Source organism: Arachis hypogaea, chromosome 6, assembly GCF_003086295.3.
Source record: "Arachis hypogaea cultivar Tifrunner chromosome 6, arahy.Tifrunner.gnm2.J5K5, whole genome shotgun sequence".
Lineage (NCBI taxonomy): Eukaryota > Viridiplantae > Streptophyta > Magnoliopsida > Fabales > Fabaceae > Arachis > Arachis hypogaea.
Genome location: NC_092041.1, coordinates 112529773 through 112547290, shown reverse-complemented (window position 1 = coordinate 112547290; position 17518 = coordinate 112529773). Strand labels below are relative to the sequence as shown.

At 32.6% G+C, this 17518-nt stretch overlaps 2 protein-coding genes across 2 annotated transcripts; one reads left to right on the top strand and one right to left on the bottom strand.

Annotated features, from left to right (window-relative positions):
* Window positions 1-597: 597 nt before the first annotated feature.
* On the bottom strand, window positions 598-1995 carry LOC112757834 (uncharacterized). The gene has a single exon (XM_025806385.1). The coding sequence runs from the start codon at window positions 1993-1995 to the stop codon at window positions 598-600; it is 1398 nt and encodes a 465-aa protein (XP_025662170.1).
* Window positions 1996-14220: 12225 nt separating this feature from the next.
* On the top strand, window positions 14221-16182 carry LOC112757832 (inositol transporter 4-like). The gene is made up of 3 exons (XM_025806384.1): window positions 14221-14760; window positions 14842-15555; window positions 15700-16182. Exons 1-3 carry the CDS (start codon window positions 14221-14223, stop codon window positions 16180-16182), a joined length of 1737 nt encoding a protein of 578 aa, XP_025662169.1.
* Window positions 16183-17518: the final 1336 nt, after the last annotated feature.

Here is a 17518-nt window from a genome sequence, read left to right as displayed (position 1 = left end):
TGACTTAAAACACGAATGGCTAACTTTTGTAAATTTGGTGCTCTAGTTCCATAAGATTCCCACCATTGGTCTTAAAATCAAAAGAGGCAATGCATTACAATTAGCTTTTCTAAATAAATTAACGAATAAAGAAAGATAAAACTAAATAAAATATTTACCTGGCATCACTGTGCTTCGTTCACGCAGTGCAGATTGTCTTCCAAAATCATCTTCAGCATTAGAATATATTCTCTTCTCACTTGTCAACTTAGTATTCAATTCTGAATCATCATATGAATATTTCTCAATTACATCTAGTAGGCCATAAGTGGTTTGCTTATGTTTTTCAAATTCAGCAGCATTGAATCGAAAAGCAGGGTTTAACCAATAGCTAGCAGCATGAAGATTTTTTTTAAGTTGTGAATCCCAACGAGTATCCAAAATCTTCAAGTAAGGCTCCACAATCTTCTTTCTTCGTCGAAACCTCTTCACTATCTCTTCTCTAGCCATATTAAAAGCTTGATACAAAAAACCCATTGCAACTTTATCTTCACTATCCACAATACGAAGCACACGAACAAGTGGCTCAGTAAGCTTGACAACATCTGTACATTGATTCTAAAACTTAGAGTCTAAAACTTGATCCACAAATGTTTTAGCTTTAGCTTCTTTGGAGTAGGCTGAGATTGTCCATTCTTTAGAAGTTACCATAGCTCTTAATGCATCTTTTTGAGCCAGAATACTCTGCAAAGCTATGAAATTGGTAGCAAAGCGAGTTGGAGCTGGACGAAGTATTTCTCGTCCACCGGTAAACTTCCTCATAAGATACAATGGATGACAATGATTATATATGTATTTAGTAATCTTTGAAGCATGTGAAACTGTCTCACTGACTTCATTCAACTTTCCAATATCTTGCAACATCAAATTAATACAATGCGCAGCACAAGGAGACCAATACAACTTAGGGAATTCAGCTTCCAACAACCTTTCAGCAGCAACATAATTTGCAGCATTATCCGTCACTATATGAATAACATTTTCAGGACCGACAAAGTTGACAACATCCTTAAAAAGCTTAAACAATAATTCAGCAGTCTTGGAGGCATGAGAAGCATCAACAGACTTTAGGAAGATAGTTCCTTTAGGACAATAAACCAAGAAGTTAATTAAAGTGCGCCTACAACGATCAGTCCATCCATCAGCCATGATAGTACATCCAGTTCGCTTCCAAATTTCACGATACTGTTCAATCATCTTTTTCACATCCTCCACCAACTTACTCAACAAATACCCACGAACTCTACCAAAGTTTGGACCTTTATATCCTGCACCCATGTTTGCAATAGCATCAATCATTGGTTGGTAATATGCTGAATTAACTGCATTAAATGGCACAAAAGCATCAACCATCCACTTTGCAATGGCAATGTCACATTTTTCTACAATTTCTTTACTTTGCAATACACTTTTTATCGTTGGTTGGGCTCCAGGTGTTGTTGAAGATGGGAAAAAAGTCTCTATTCCAGTAGTCTTTTTCCCTTTCCTAGCTGCGGGTGGTGGCAACCTTGTCCTTGAATGTTGGAGTTGTTGCTGTCGTGCTTCAACCTCTTCCATTCTATCAAATTCTCTTTCAACATCATCACATTCTCCATAACTTTCTGCATAATTTTCTTGAGTTTTCCTTTTCTTATTCATAAATTCTTCAATACTTTGCCCAAATTGATGAGCAACAGCAGGTGGAACCTTTTTGCACTTCTCAACATCTCCTCCTTTTCCAGCCAAGTGATACTTAAATCGATTAATCCCACCTCCCCTAACAGGTTTGTCACAATATATGCACATCATAGTAATTTTCCCTGTTTTTTCCACAATTTGTTTACAATGACCCCAAGCTGGATCAGTCTTTCCTCTATTGTTATAAACTCTTTTAGTGGTAAGATCAGGGATAGGAGTTGCTGATGATGCTTGTTCTTGAGATGGTGGCATTTCTGATGGTGTTTGAGATGAAGCCATTTTTAAAATTCTAGCAAAGAAACCAAAAATATTTTCAACAACAAAGGATTTGCTTAAATCAGTTTTTAAGCAACACAACAACCACCACCATTTCACCAAAGTTCCCTGATTCAACTAACAGCAACTCTAAAGTTTAAAGTCTAAACAAACCAGCAGTAAACAACAACACCAAAGTTTCCTGATTCAACTAACAGCAACTCTAAACAACCAGCAACTAAAAAACTATATACCAAATTACCAACACAACAACCAGCAACAGCAGCAACCAGCAACAAACAGGGAAAATACAATTCAAGAACAATTCAACAGAGACTAAAATTACCAACCAGCAACCAGCAACAATATAATTCAATTCAACAGAGACCAAATTACCCACCAGCATCCAGCAACAATACAATTCAAGAACTACTCTAAAAAATCAAATTTATCAACAGATTCCATAACAATAGGTCAATAGCAGAGGCACTGACCTGAGGGAGTAGAGGAATTGAGGCAGAGACTGAGGGAACAGAGACTGTGAATGACGGAGAGGTGAGGCCGCAGAAGCGTTCTGAGCTAGTTGATGAACAGCGCTGATGAGGACCACTCGAGACTGAGAGTGACGACGAGAGGTGAGGCCGCGACTTGATGAACAGCGCTGACGAGGACCACGCGAGACTGAGAGTGACGACGACGAGGTTGGCTGGGGGGGTGTATCGGCGGTGACTGGTGAGGCCGATTGATGAACTCAGACTCTCAAAGTCTCAGAGAACTCTTCTCAGACGCCATTAGGGAGATCAGGAGATGTGAGGTGAGGCAATGGGGGAAGGGGGGATAGCCATTAGGGTTTCATTTCAGTTTGGGGAAGGGGGAATCATTATTCATTAGAACGACGCCGTTTTGTTTAGGAATAAAAAAAAAATTGCACCACCCGGACCGGGTCACATCACCCGGCCAGGTCACCGGTTTTCATCAAAACCCACCGGGTTGAACCGGATTCCACCGGGTCTATTGCAAGGCCAGTTCAACGTATGGCTCGGCCCGATCAGGTGACCGGATTTCCGGTCGAACCGGCCGGGTCAAACCGGATTTGATAACTATGGTTACGCGTTTTATAAGATGAGAGATTTTTAAATGTATTTTTTAATTATGAGGAATAAAAATGCCTACATTTAAAAAGGTCAAAGACCTATTTATTTTTTACTCTTATTATTTAGTGGAATCTATTATTCTAGTAGCTAAGGTGGTTATATATTTTTTACGCTTATTACTTAAATAGTATTCTTACTATTAACATTATATTTTTTTATACTATTTGTAACATTCGTTAATTTTATTTTTTAATATAAAAATATCATTTAATTTTAACAATATCTTTTAAATATTACTAGAATTATATAATTATCGTGACTATTATAATAATAGTCACCATACTATACCCTTTATTATTTACGGTATGCAATGCTGACAACGATTTTGAAACACACTTCTTTCCATGTATGGCTGTTTAAATTCGTTTTGTTCACGGAGTATAATTTTTAGCACAGATCGTTTATAGTTAGTTTAATAAATTATTTTTTATTTTATTTTTTAAAAATATTTTAATTATTTTTAACTCAAAAATTATAAATAAACAATATTTCATTAATTGATGGGTTAGACTAGAGAAGATATTTGCTGAATTTTTTGAATACAAAAAAAAGTCCACCCATTTAACTCGCGAGCTAGTCTGTTTAGCTTGTTATTTAAACGAGTTTAATTTTAAAGATAAAATCTGTTTGTTTAAACGGACTAACAAGTTGACCCGATAGACTTAATCCATTTTAGCGATCCGACTTCTATATGATAATAGAAACAAGAATTAGAAGACATTTGATTATGGTCAAGACAAAAAAAAGTATCATATATTGATATTAAAGTATAAAAAAACTAATTATATAAAATATTCTAGATAATATTTTACATTAACAATATATATTATTTTTAAATTTATTTAAAAAAAAAGCTAAAAATAAAATCAAATGTGCCAACACTTGATTATGTTTATATGTGTCCAAACTGATAAAAAACAATACTTTTTATTTTTTATTAAAATATAGTTATATATAAAAAATTGGATAAAGTATATTTTTTGTCCATGAAATTTGTCAAAAGTTTTAAAAATATCAATAAATTTTAATTTGTTTAATTTTATTCTTAACATTTTTGATTTGCATCAATTTTATTCCTATCTTCAAATTCTTCGGGTCAAAATATAAACATTTTTTTCCAATTTTACCCTTTAAAAAACTATTCACAATCATCATCATTTCTAAAATATATTCTTCTCTCTCTTGAAAACATCCCTTCTCAAACCTTCCATATCCTTCACGGTTGCATGGTGACACTTGGTCCTTCTCCCTAACCATGTAATTGCCGCCGGAGGACAATGAGTATCCTTTGGATAAAATACTGGCTCCGATGAGCTTTCTGTTACAGAGGAAAGGATCGAAATCTGGAACGGACTCGCATTGTCCATGCCACCTTGTGAGAACCGGTGGCATGCCGAAATCGTGGAAGCTCTTTATCTCCGGCCATACCCTGGTGTCGAGGATCCCGAACTGACAGAATTCCCAACTCCAACCCAACTCGACAGATGCTGCAAGACGACTCCTCTCCTTCCCTTCTCCATGGCCATCGTTGCTGTGATATGAAGATTACTCCTCACGCTCCCTCGCTTCCGGCGTCTTCCCTATCGCCTTAGTCGTTGGTCTTCGCTGTCGCCAATCGGTGGTGGGACAAGGTTTGTCGGCGACGACACGACGCCGCTGTTGAGATTAGGGGTGGCAAAGCGGGCTGGCCTGCCCCACCTCGCCTAGGCCCGCCCTATAAACAGTGCGGGCCGGCCCGCCCCGCCAACTAAGATGGGTTCAAAATGCTAGCCCGTCCCTCTTTATGACGGATTGGCGGGTCGGCGGGCTAGCCTGTTTGACTCTTTTTTATTTTTATTTTTTAAATAAAATTTATTAAAATTAACCAAAAAATAATAATTAAAAAATCTAATACAAATAAAAATTAGTCAAATTATAATATAATTTTTTTCACTATCTTTTTTTTTATTTTTAACTTCAATAAAATTGTTCAAAATAATATTTGTTAATAGAACCATCTTTATTTTAAAAAATAAGTCACATAATTTGAGCATATATACGAAATTGTAAAATAAAATAAATAAAATTAATAACTAAAAGAAGAATAAAAATAAAAAATAAAAAAAAGTGTTTGAAAATTTTATAATTGTTAATTTTATAATAGTAATAGTTTTTTTATTTAATTAAAAAAAGAAAAAAATCTCCGACCCGGCGGACCGACCCGCTCCGCCAAAGCCCGTCAATTTGGCGGTACGGGTTTGGTGGATTTTTTTTATTTAGCGGGTTTCAAATCCTAACCCGACCCGACTTTTTCAGTGGGTTTGGCGGGTCGGTCCGACGGGTTCGATCCGTTTTACCACCCCTAGTTGAGATTCTCTCCTAGATGCTACTTCAAATACATATGACTTCCTTGGATGCAAGACTTCGACCGCGTTGATGACTGAAAGGATAATATGAGTAAGAAAATAAAAATATTTTAAATTTTACTTCAATAACTATAATTAATTTTAAGATAAGAAATTATTTTGTACATCATATATATTATAGGATAATATGGTTATTTATTATTTTTTAATGATAAATATTGTTAAATAAAATGGTGTAAGAAATTAGAAGGAAATGTATTTACCAGTTCAAGAAATATTAATTTATTTTTTAATAGAATAAATTATATATTGAATAACAAAAATTGTTATTGGTTTCTCTTCACACTTATTAATACTCAACGATGGTGTTTCGGTACATTATGTTACCAAAAATATTAATCGATCTAATAACTTTTGTAATGACATAAGTTTATAAATTTAAAAATTTAAAAATTTAAAAATTTAAAAATCATTTCATAAAATGTGAAGTTTTAACAAGTAACAATGTTGATCATATTGTTTTGACTTCAAAAATGAATACGATACTAATAAATAAAATTGTTCCAGTTAAATTTCAACAAAGATAAAAGTCTATAAGTACTGCTATTAATGAGAAATTAATCTATTTTAAAGATAAATACAATTTTTTTTACGAATTTCCTAATTCGAGAAGTCGAGAACTAATCCACCACAATTGATGCTCTATTTATTAAGGATATGCCGTTAACTAATAGATTGTTATACACACAAGGCGAGATTTGAGTCTAAATATTTGCTTAAGCGAACAAATGAGATGACCATTCAACCAATCTAAATTGAATAAAATAAATATTAATTATTTTTAATATTTTTAAATTATAAAATATTTATAATAATAATTATTATATGTATTTTTTATTTAATTTTTTAATAAATTTTTTTTATATAGTTTTATATATTATCCCGTGCAGGGCACGGGAACATACACTAGTACATATAAAAATGTATTAATATTTTGATATTCTTTTAGTACAATATATATTGAATTTTTTTTCACTGTATTCTCCAACTCGATAAGTCAAGGATTAATTTATCGTAGATATTAATTGTTATTTAGAAATTTGTCACTGACTAATTAATTGTTGTATGTGCGATACATGATTCAAACTCTCAATATTTATTTAAGCGAACTAGTAAACTAACTATTAGACCAATTCAAATTATTTACAATATAGATTGAATTAGTTGAATACGTATACTATTACCAGAAGAATTCTACAGAAATAATTAATTTTACCTTCTCTCCTCAATAAAAGTATTTAATTAGTTGCCTGAATTAAAGTTTATATTCATTTGACTAAACAACAACATTAAATTTTTCTTCACGTATAGTATTTTTTCAAATTATTGTTTCAATTATTCTCTATATATAAGTCATTTTTTGATACAATTTTATACAAGTCATTTATATTTACGCGTGCACGTTTATTTTCGTGCTGTTATTGCACGTTCTTCTTCTACTTCTTCTTCTTCTTCTTCTTTGTTATTTTTCTCTTTCGTTATCATTCTCACTAACACCACCTCCTCCTCTTTCTACTCCTATTACTTTTTTCATTGTAATTTCTTCTCCTCCTTCCTTTTCCTCCTTATCCTCCATCATCAGTTATCTCGTTATTGAATATAATGAATAATTCAAGTTCAGATTATCAATTGAACCAGAACGAAATTGATTATTGTTTTGAATCCAATCAAGTGGTTGAGGTGTGGTTCGATTCTACTTAATTTTTTCGTTAGTAGTTTATGATTCTGTAGGTGAATAATTTTTCATATTTATCATATTTGTAATGTAATTGTTTAAATTAACTAAATAATTATATAAACACATAAATTTTAGTTAAAATAATTTTACATCAAAATTAATCTCAATATACATAACAAAATGTATTAATATTTTAATATTCTTTTAGTACAACATATATTGAATTTTTTTTTTCACTAAGGATTAATTTATCGTAGATATGAATTGTTATTTAGAAGTTTGTCACTGACTAATTAATTGTTGTATATATGCGATACAGGATTCAAACTCTCAATATTTATTTAAGCGAACTAGTAAACTAACTATTAGACCAATTCAAATTATTTACAAATATAGATTGAATTTGTTGAATATGTATACTATTACCAGAAGAATTCTACAGAAATAATTAATTTTACCTTCTCTCCTCAATAAAAGTATTTAATTAGTTGCCTGAATTAAAGTTTATATTCATTTAACTGAATAACAACATTAAATTTTTCTTCACATATAGTATTTTTTCAAATTATTGTTTCAATTATTCTCCATATATAAGTCATTTTTTGATACAATTTTATACAAGTCGTTTATATTTACGCGTGCAAGTTTTTTTTCATGCTGTTATTGCACGTTCTTCTCTCTTTTGTTATCGTCCTCACTAACACCACCTCCTCCTCCTTCTACTCCTCCTTCTTTTTTTATTTTAATTTCTTCTCCTCCTTCCTTTTCCTCCTTATCCTCCATCATCAGTTATCTCGTTATTGAATATAATGAATAATTCAAGTTCAGATTGTTAATTGAACCAGAACGAAATTGATTATTGTTTTGAATCCAATCAAGTGGCTGAGGTGTGGCTCGATTCTACTTAATTTTTTCATTAGTAGTTTATGATTCTGTAGGTGAATAATGTTTCATATTTTATCATATTTGTAATATAATATGGAACGGACTCGCATTGTCCATGCTACCTTGTGAGAACCTGTGGCATGCCGAAATGGTCGAAGCTCTTTATCTCTGGCCATACTCTGGTGTCGAGGATCCCGAACCGACAGAATTCCCAACTCCAACCCAACCCGACAGATGCTGCAAGACGACTCCTCTCCTTCCCTTCTCCATGGCTATCGTTGCTGTGATACAAAGATTACTCCTCACGCTCCCTCGCTTCCGGCGTCTTCCTATCACCTTAGTCGTTGGCCTTCGTTGTCGCCAATCGATGGTGGGACAAGGTTTGTCGGTGACGACACAATGCAGCTGTTGAGATTCTCTCCCAGATGCTACTTCAAATACATCTGCCGTCCTTGGATACAAGACTTCGACCGCCGTTGATGACTGAAAGCTTGGTAACCATCGCCATCGTTGCTACAATTCTGTCCTTGTACTGCACCAACAAATTTTTACAATGAAATAACATTTTTATTAAGAAAAAAAATATAAGTAAACAACTCCTATCCAGCTAATTTTTTACTAGATCCCGGTTGATTACCTAGCAGAAATTGTTTTACTAAAAACGTTATTCAACAGTGATTCAAGGTGCTACATTTTGAATCAATTACTGAAGAAGCGTTGAATAACATAAAGAAATCACTAATTAATACTATATGGATTTTCTGTGGTTATTATGAAATTGAAAGTACGTCTGCATGCAAGTCTAATTTGAAGCAAGTTGGATGATGATGAACATAGTCAATAAATTCAAAAGATGCATAGATTGCTGTGTAGTCATGCATTGGCATGCATGCTTTAATAAAAATAAAGTAGTGAGAATACGTGTTGTTATTTGTGATTGCAATGCAATGCATGAGAACCCAAAATAAACCAAATATGATCTGGGTAACGCTATACAATAGCCAAAGTCTCATTTCACACACATGCTCACTAAGTATAGAGCTAGTAGCTTTCGATCTCTTTGATGATAAAACCAAATTTCTGGTATATTGCAGCATATATGCAGCTTTCTTATTTTTATCAATCGGGTAGAGATGGTGCCGATGCCTCTACATATTTGGAAAAATGACCAAGTCAGATCTGGAAGAAGTGAGGTGTGGGCCATCATTTTGATCAATGTGTTTATATATATCACACGGTTTAAACAAGGCCTTTGTGCTTATTATTGTTACAGTACTAGTATCCCCCATATCACAATCACACTCTGGACTACCTTAATTATTCGGCTAATTTCTTTTTGAAACGGAGAAAGAGAATGTGTTATTCATTGGTATGAATAGGTTGAGGGTTTTTTTAATATGGAGATCATAGTTGTCAGAACCGAACCGGTGATCGAACCGATCAGATTACTGGGTCACTAGATTATTGGTTCAACCGGTGAGTCACTGGTTGAACCGTTTAACCCGGTCCTATATAAATAAAAAATAACTAAAAATTTAAAATACATATTTTCACTAATATTTTAAGAATATTAAATTATTTTAAAATAATATGAAACAGAAATAATAAGTATTTTGTTATTTTTATTCTATTATAAATATTTTTATTTTGTTTTTGTATTAAAATAACTATTATTTTTAAATTTCAATAATTTATTAATTAGTTTATATCTATTATATTATTATATATTACAAGTATTTATTAAAAAAATAATATTAATATATATTATATAATTATGAAAAAAAAGAATAAGTGAGTTTATAATTATTGTTAAATAAAAATATAATTAAAAAGATCAAGTTTATAACTAAAATTAAAAAAAATAAAATAAAAGTAGATTAGTTGATAACAGATACTTATATATATATTATAATTTGCGTATAAATGTATAAGAAGCATAGTAGCCTAGCGGTTGTGAGTGTCTCATAGTTCACTGAGGTTAGGGGTTCGAACCCTCCCTCCACCAACATTTTGAATAAATTTGTATTTTCAATCGGTTCGGTCGGACCGGTCTTGACCGAGTTTTGACCGGTTTTCAACGGTTTATAGCGGGTCTGACTGGTTCGTATCGATTCTCTTTCTTATACGGTCTAATTATCGGACCGGACCGGTATAGGGTCCGGTTTACCGGTTTTTCGGTTGAACCGGCCGGTCCGGTCCGGTTTTTACAACAGTGATGGAGATAAGAAATCTGAGTTGGAGTTCATAATAAAATTTGATCGGTACACAAATATGACCCACAGACTTGTGATTTTAAAAAAAAAAAAATTATAAACACAAATCTAACCTTTAGATTTGTGGGTTTAAAAAATAAGAAACCCATAAACACAAACCCGACCCTCATATTTGCGAATCTGACCCTCAAATTTTTTTTCATTCTCTTCCATAATTTTGTGATACACAACTCATCTCATGATACAATAAAACACACGTTCTTCTCTAATATTAAAAATAAAAAGTGTAATTATTCACCAAGAAGTATCTTGACCCCCTTTTCTTTTTTTATGGGAAAAAAATTAAAATAAATATAACATCGATAATCTTACTAATAAAATCACTAATATAAAAAAATGTCTTGGATTTTAATCTCAATTCACATTAGGAGTGGCAATGATTAAAGGCGTTCTATGTCTCATATCCCGATATATTATACATGCATAGTTTTTTAAGTCTAGATTTACGACTTATTAGTTATTACCACCTCATATTTTAAAAAGATTGGAATTCAGCAATTATTCAATTGAAACAAATATCTAGCAACAAATTAAATTATTCTTGTGCCTTGTTATTATAATAAATATGAATTTTCCTTATGTCATTATGATTCTGAATAAACGTTCAGTATACATAATTCTGAATAATCTCCCCTTCAATCTCGTCCGCTTTATAAATATTTTTCAAGATTTTTCTTGACTCCTTTTCATTCCCCTGGTTGTACAACCACCTCGGTAATTCACGTAGGATCAATATTAAAATGAACTGAACCACTGCCGGAAGTCCGGCCAACCAAGCATCCAACGCCACGTTCTAGGAGTCTGCACAAGTCACTACAACAATATAGATTATTTTTTAGGGTTATAATGTGTAAAAGAAAATTAAAATTTGTCAAAAAAATAAATTTTGACACTATTTTAACTATGAAAATATGTTAATAAAAATTTTGTCAAAAATAGTATTTTTAACATATAAGTGATTGTGAAAAAAATTTAAATCTTATTTTGATAAATATTGGCTATCAAAAATAATTTGTTAGAAAATTTTGAGAACATATTTTCTGTGATACTTATTAATTGTCAAAAATACTATTTATTTTGACACTTATTGACTATAAAATATTTTCAACAAAAAATTTTAACAAATAATGAAATGAGATCTTGAAACTAAAGAATAAATTGAGATTTTGAAGATAAAGAATGAGTAGTATAATCCTAAATTGAGAGCAGTGTGATATCAAAATTAACAGAGCCCAAAGAAGAAGAAAAATAGTGGAGTAAATTGAAAACAAATGAGTATCAAAATTAAGGAGTAATTTTCTACGGTCAAATTATTCATCAAGAAAATATAGAAAATTTGACATTTGTGATATTTGTCAAAAATATATATTAATTTTGACATCTAATTATGGTGTTAAAAAATAAAGTGTTAAAATAACTCTATTTTCTTATAGTGAGTTAACCAAGATAGATAAGATGTGGACACATATTATTTCAATGAGAAAGTATAAGGAGCCAATGGTCTAAGTGTACAATGTGTATAATGAGAAAGTATTAGAGATATAATCATTAGTGTTACATTTTTCTGTCAAGTTAAGCTTTTGGGATGAGTGATTTCATGACATGGTATCAGAACTCTAGATATGGAAGGTCAAGAGTTTGATCCTTGGTGAACCCCAAAATCAGCTTAAACTTTTGGGATGAGTGGTTTCATGACATGAGATGTCTATTATCCTCAGTATCTGGATGGTTATTCTAGATAGTATGGGTGATGTCCATTTTATTCATATTGGGCTAGATTTAGCCTATTGTACACATTGTACACTTAGACCATTGGCTTCCTAGTAATACTCTATTTCAAATAGTTTAGTCAAATACGTTAAATTATCTAACCGTTCTTAGTTATTATCTAAGCAGATATACCTTGGTGAACGCAAGATTGATAACGTAGGAGAGGAATTGGCCAAAGGTGTTAAGGAGACCATTGATATAAACGAAAGCTCCTCTAATGGCAGTTGGGAAGGCTTCTCAGATGTAGAGAGAGAAAGTCATGGAAGTTATGCCAACTCCAAAACCAACCAAAATTATTCCAACAATGAGGACCCAAGGAGCAGGGGCAATGGCCATGACTATTATGCCAAGAAAAAAAAATAATATCAGCTCCCAAGATAGAGATCTTACGGCCGAGCCTGTCGTTCATCCATCCACCAACTGCACCACCAATGATGGCTCCCGCTACAACCATACTTACAATGGCTTCCTACAATCATAATTTCTTATCAAATTCTACAAAGTCCTCGTGAATGTAAAGCAAGCTCTTGAGATAACACTGGTGTCGTAGCCGAAGAGGAAACCTCCAATTCTAGCATATAGAGTAAGGTGCATGATGTAGGGCAAACTAGTTGCTCTTTTCCAGAATTCCGTGAACTCTTGCTTACTTGCTACCTCCGGCCCTCCTTCCATTCTTATTGATGAACACCTTATTAATTTAATGTCAACCCTATTGATGATTTCTAGCTTATCTCTTCCACTTGCACTCCACGCTGAAAATATTATTATTCCATCAATCATAAATCAATTGTTATTATTTATTTATGCATGCAATTAATCTCATACATTTCATAACATCATGCAGACTTTCAATTATAAAGTGAAATATGATCTCAACGGTAATTAATCAATAATATATGCTATTTCTTATCCAGATCTTAACACTTTACGAGAAAGGTCATTATTATTGTTTCTAATTAACCATGTAAAATTGCAATCACGAACTCAGAAATACTTCGGAATATATCCTATGATATCATTATTATTTATTTATATATAAAGAAAAAGTACGATCCAAAAAAGAATTGAGATAAATTAAATAGACGAAGCATGTTATATACTTGTACTAAAAAAAAGCAGAGAGAAAATGAGCTCTGTTATGAAAACCACAACACTCTGATGTTAAACTTTCGTTGTATCTCTCTAATTCTTGTATTTTGTTATTTTGTTAGAGAACTTAGCTTTAGTTATAGATAAGATACACAAAAAACAGATCAATTTTTACGGAAAAAATAAGAAATTGGATAGGATTAAAAAAACTAATATACGGTTAAGACAGAGTTGAATATAATAAGGCAATCTTTGCTTATTATTTACTATAGACATATTTTGGTGCCTTGTTGTTTGTTAAAGATATGAATATATTAGCTGCCACTTTGCTTATTATTTACTATAGACATATTTTGGTGCCTTGTTGTTTGTTAAAGATATGAATATATTAGCTGCCACTAACGGGAAAGATTTATATATAAAGGAGAGAAAAGACAGAGTTTAAAACATTGCCAGTAACTTTAAACTTTCAAGACAAAAAGGAGCGTAATACCACACAACTGATCTGAGAGACCTTCCGAAAGTTTAACATTAGAGTGCTGTGGTTTTCTTAGCAAAGTTGATTTTCTCTCTATTTTTTCTGTAGTACAAGTACGTAACATATTTTATCTGTTTAATTTATCTCAATTCTTTTTTAGATTGTACTTTTTCTTTATATATAAATAAATAATAATGATATGATAGGATATATTCCTAATTGTTTCTGTGTTGCTGATCACATCTTTACATGGTTAATTAGGAACACTAATAATAATCTTTTTGATAAGGTGTTAAGATCAGGATAAAAAAAATAGATATTATTGATTAATTATCATTGAAATCAAATTTTACTTTATAATTAGAAGTCTGCATAATGTTATGAAATGCATTAATTGTATGCATAAATAAACAAAGATTAATGGAATAATAATATTTTCAGCGTGGAGTGCAAGTGGTAGAGGTAAACTAGAAATCATCAATAGGTTGACATTAAATTAATAAGGTGATCAATAAGAATGGAAGGAGGGCCGGAGGCAGCGAGTAAGCAAGAGTTCACGGAATTCTGGAAAAGAGCAACCAGTTCGCCCTATATCATGCGCCTTGCTCTATCGGCTGGAATTGGAGGTCTCCTCTTCGGCTACGACACCGGTGTTATCTCAGGAGCCTTGCTTTACATTCGCGAGGACTTTGTAGAAGTTGATAAGAAATTATGGTTGCAGGAAGTCATTGTAAGTATGGCTGTAGCGGGAGCCATCATTGGTGCTGCACTTGGTGGATGGATGAACGACAGGCTCGGCCGTAAGACCTCTATCTTGGGGGCTGATATTGTTTTCTTTCTTGGTGCAATAGTCATGGCTATTGCCCCTGCTCCTTGGGTCCTCATTGTTGGAAGAATTTTGGTTGGTTTTGGAGTTGGCATAGCTTCCATGACTTCTCCGCTCTATATCTCAGAAGCATCCCCAGCTGCCATTAGAGGAGCTCTCGTTTGTATCAATGGTCTCCTTATCACCTTTGGCCAATTCCTCTCCTACCTTATCAACCTCGCATTCACCAAGGTATATATATCTACTCGGATAATAATTAAAAAAATTAGATAATTTAACATATTTGACTAAACTGTTTACCATAATATGCAGACTCCTGGAACGTGGCGTTGGATGCTTGGAGTGGCTGGACTTCCGGCGGTGGTTCAATTCGTTTTGATGCTGACCCTGCCTGAGTCACCGAGGTGGTTGTACAACCAGGGGAAAGAAAACGAGTCAAGAAAAATCCTGGAAAAGATTTACAAAGCAGACGAGATTGAAGGGGAGATAAAAGTGATGAGAGAAGCGGTAGAACAAGAGAAGCAAGTGGAAGGGTTGATCGGTCAAACTCTTGGAGAGAAAATGAAGGCTGCTTTCAGCAACGTTGCTGTTCGAAGAGGATTGTATGCAGGCGTGACTGCTCAAGTCGCTCAACAATTCGTTGGCATCAACACCGTTATGTATTACAGTCCAACCATTGTTCAGTTTGCCGGCATTGCATCAAAATCTACCGCACTTGCACTCTCCCTTGTCACTTCTGGTCTCAACGCCATTGGATCTATCCTTAGCATGCTTTGCATCGATAAATATGGAAGGAGAAAGCTCATGCTCCTATCCCTTATTGCAATCATCATTTGCCTCCTCACTCTGACTGGAGTTTTTTATCAGGCAGCTACCACCGCTCCGCCAATTGACAACGTTGACACCCTCAGTTTCGGTGCTAACGCTACATGCCAAGCTTATCTTGATGCCCCCAATGTCTCTTCCTGGAACTGCATGAAATGTTTGAAAGCTGAATGTGCCTTCTGTGCCAGCACTGGGGGCAATGTAAGTTCATCACTTCCATCTCTTTCAACATATATATATATATATATATATATATATATATATATATATATATATATATATATATATATATATATATATGTATTAGTCTAATCTAATCTAACGTAATCAATGAACATGATGCAGCATCTTCCAGGAGCGTGCCTGGCGGAAACAAAGGAAGTCAGAGTGGTGTGCGGTGAGCAAAAGCGCGTGTGGTTTTCTGATGGATGCCCAAGCAAAATTGGAGTTCTTGCAGTTATAGTGTTGGGACTATATATCCTTGCGTATTCTCCTGGAATGGGATCAGTGCCTTGGGTTTTGAACTCAGAGATTTACCCATTGAGATTTAGGGGAATTTGTGGAGGCATAGCAGCAGTTTCAAACTGGTGTGCTAATCTCATAGTGAGTTTAACATTCTTGTCACTCATCCATGCACTTGGGGCTGCAGGAACATTCCTCCTCTTTGCTGGGTTTTCCACAATTGGACTAGTTGCCATCTATCTATTGGTACCAGAAACCAAAGGGCTTCAATTTGAAGAGGTTGAGAAGTTGCTTCAGAAAGGGTTCAACCCTTGCGATTGCACCAATCCAAAGACAGATGAAGAGAAAGCAAGTACTGGTAAATAAACAATATGATATGATGAAGCTGTTAGTTATCTCTTTTCATATAGATTGAGAATTGGATTCTCTCTTCGAGGAATGAAAATTAAAGGAGGAGATAAATATAATTGCTGCTTCAATGCGTGCGTTCTCTTCTTCAAAATCCATGTTGACAGAGCGATACAGAATTTCTCCATGTATGTCAGATTTGTATCCAATACATTAAATAAGAAAATAGGCACGTTGTATGAATACTTTATGAAAAAGTATAAGGAGCCAGCAGTTTTATTAAAATCTGGCCAACAACAAAAAAGTGAGTAATTCCACACCGTTAGATATAATTTTACACCATTAAAAATATTAATGACAGCTAATTTGTAACTACAAATCATAAAATTTCTTGGTCTCCTAACACTCTTTTACTTTTATTTTTGTTTTTTTTACACATTTGGCTTTTTCATAATTATAAAAAAAAATCACAAAATATTATCTTTATATAATTATTTTTTTTTACAATAAGTCCGTGACAAATTATACTACCACCATAACAATATAAAGTATTAAAATAATTAAATATTTTTGTATTTCACACAAAAATATATAAAGAATTTAACCTCTTATTTATTTTATTTATTTTTACTATTAGATTAAAACGTGATCATATAAAAAGAGAATACAATTTCTTAAAAATAAAATCTCAATATATACATTAGAAAGTTGAAATAATTTATTTTTAATAAAAAGTTTCAAATTAAGCACATAATTAATATATATTTTAGAGAATTAGGTTAAAATTTTCATAAATTATTTTTTTCTCCTAAGTCTTCATTCCACAGCAAGTCTAATATCACATTGCAATTTACAACTTCAACAAGAACTCACCTAAACTAACATAAACTAAGTTGTTATTTCCGCGCATGCGTGCATGACCTTTAGGCTTTAATTTTACACAAGCTCAACAAATTATTGAATTTTTAAGCAATATATACGTTATTTAGTAAAGGGCAATGCTACGTAGCCAAAATATTATAGATAATAAATAAAGATATATGATTAATAACATTTGCGTTTATAAGAGAGTGTAAATCACTCTCCTAATTTAATTGACATAATTAATTTTTTTTATAATTAATTATCTTTCCTCATTTAATTATACTAAAAGTTAATGTTAAATTTAATGTGAATCAAATTCCAAAAATTTCTCTCTCATTATTACTATATGCATTTATAATTCTATAACTTTTTTTCTTCCAAATAAAAATCTCAAATTCTTATATTTTTAATTTTTTAAAAATTTCAAATCACCTCAACACATTTTAAAAAAAAATATAAATATTATACGTATAAAATATGAATATTAAAT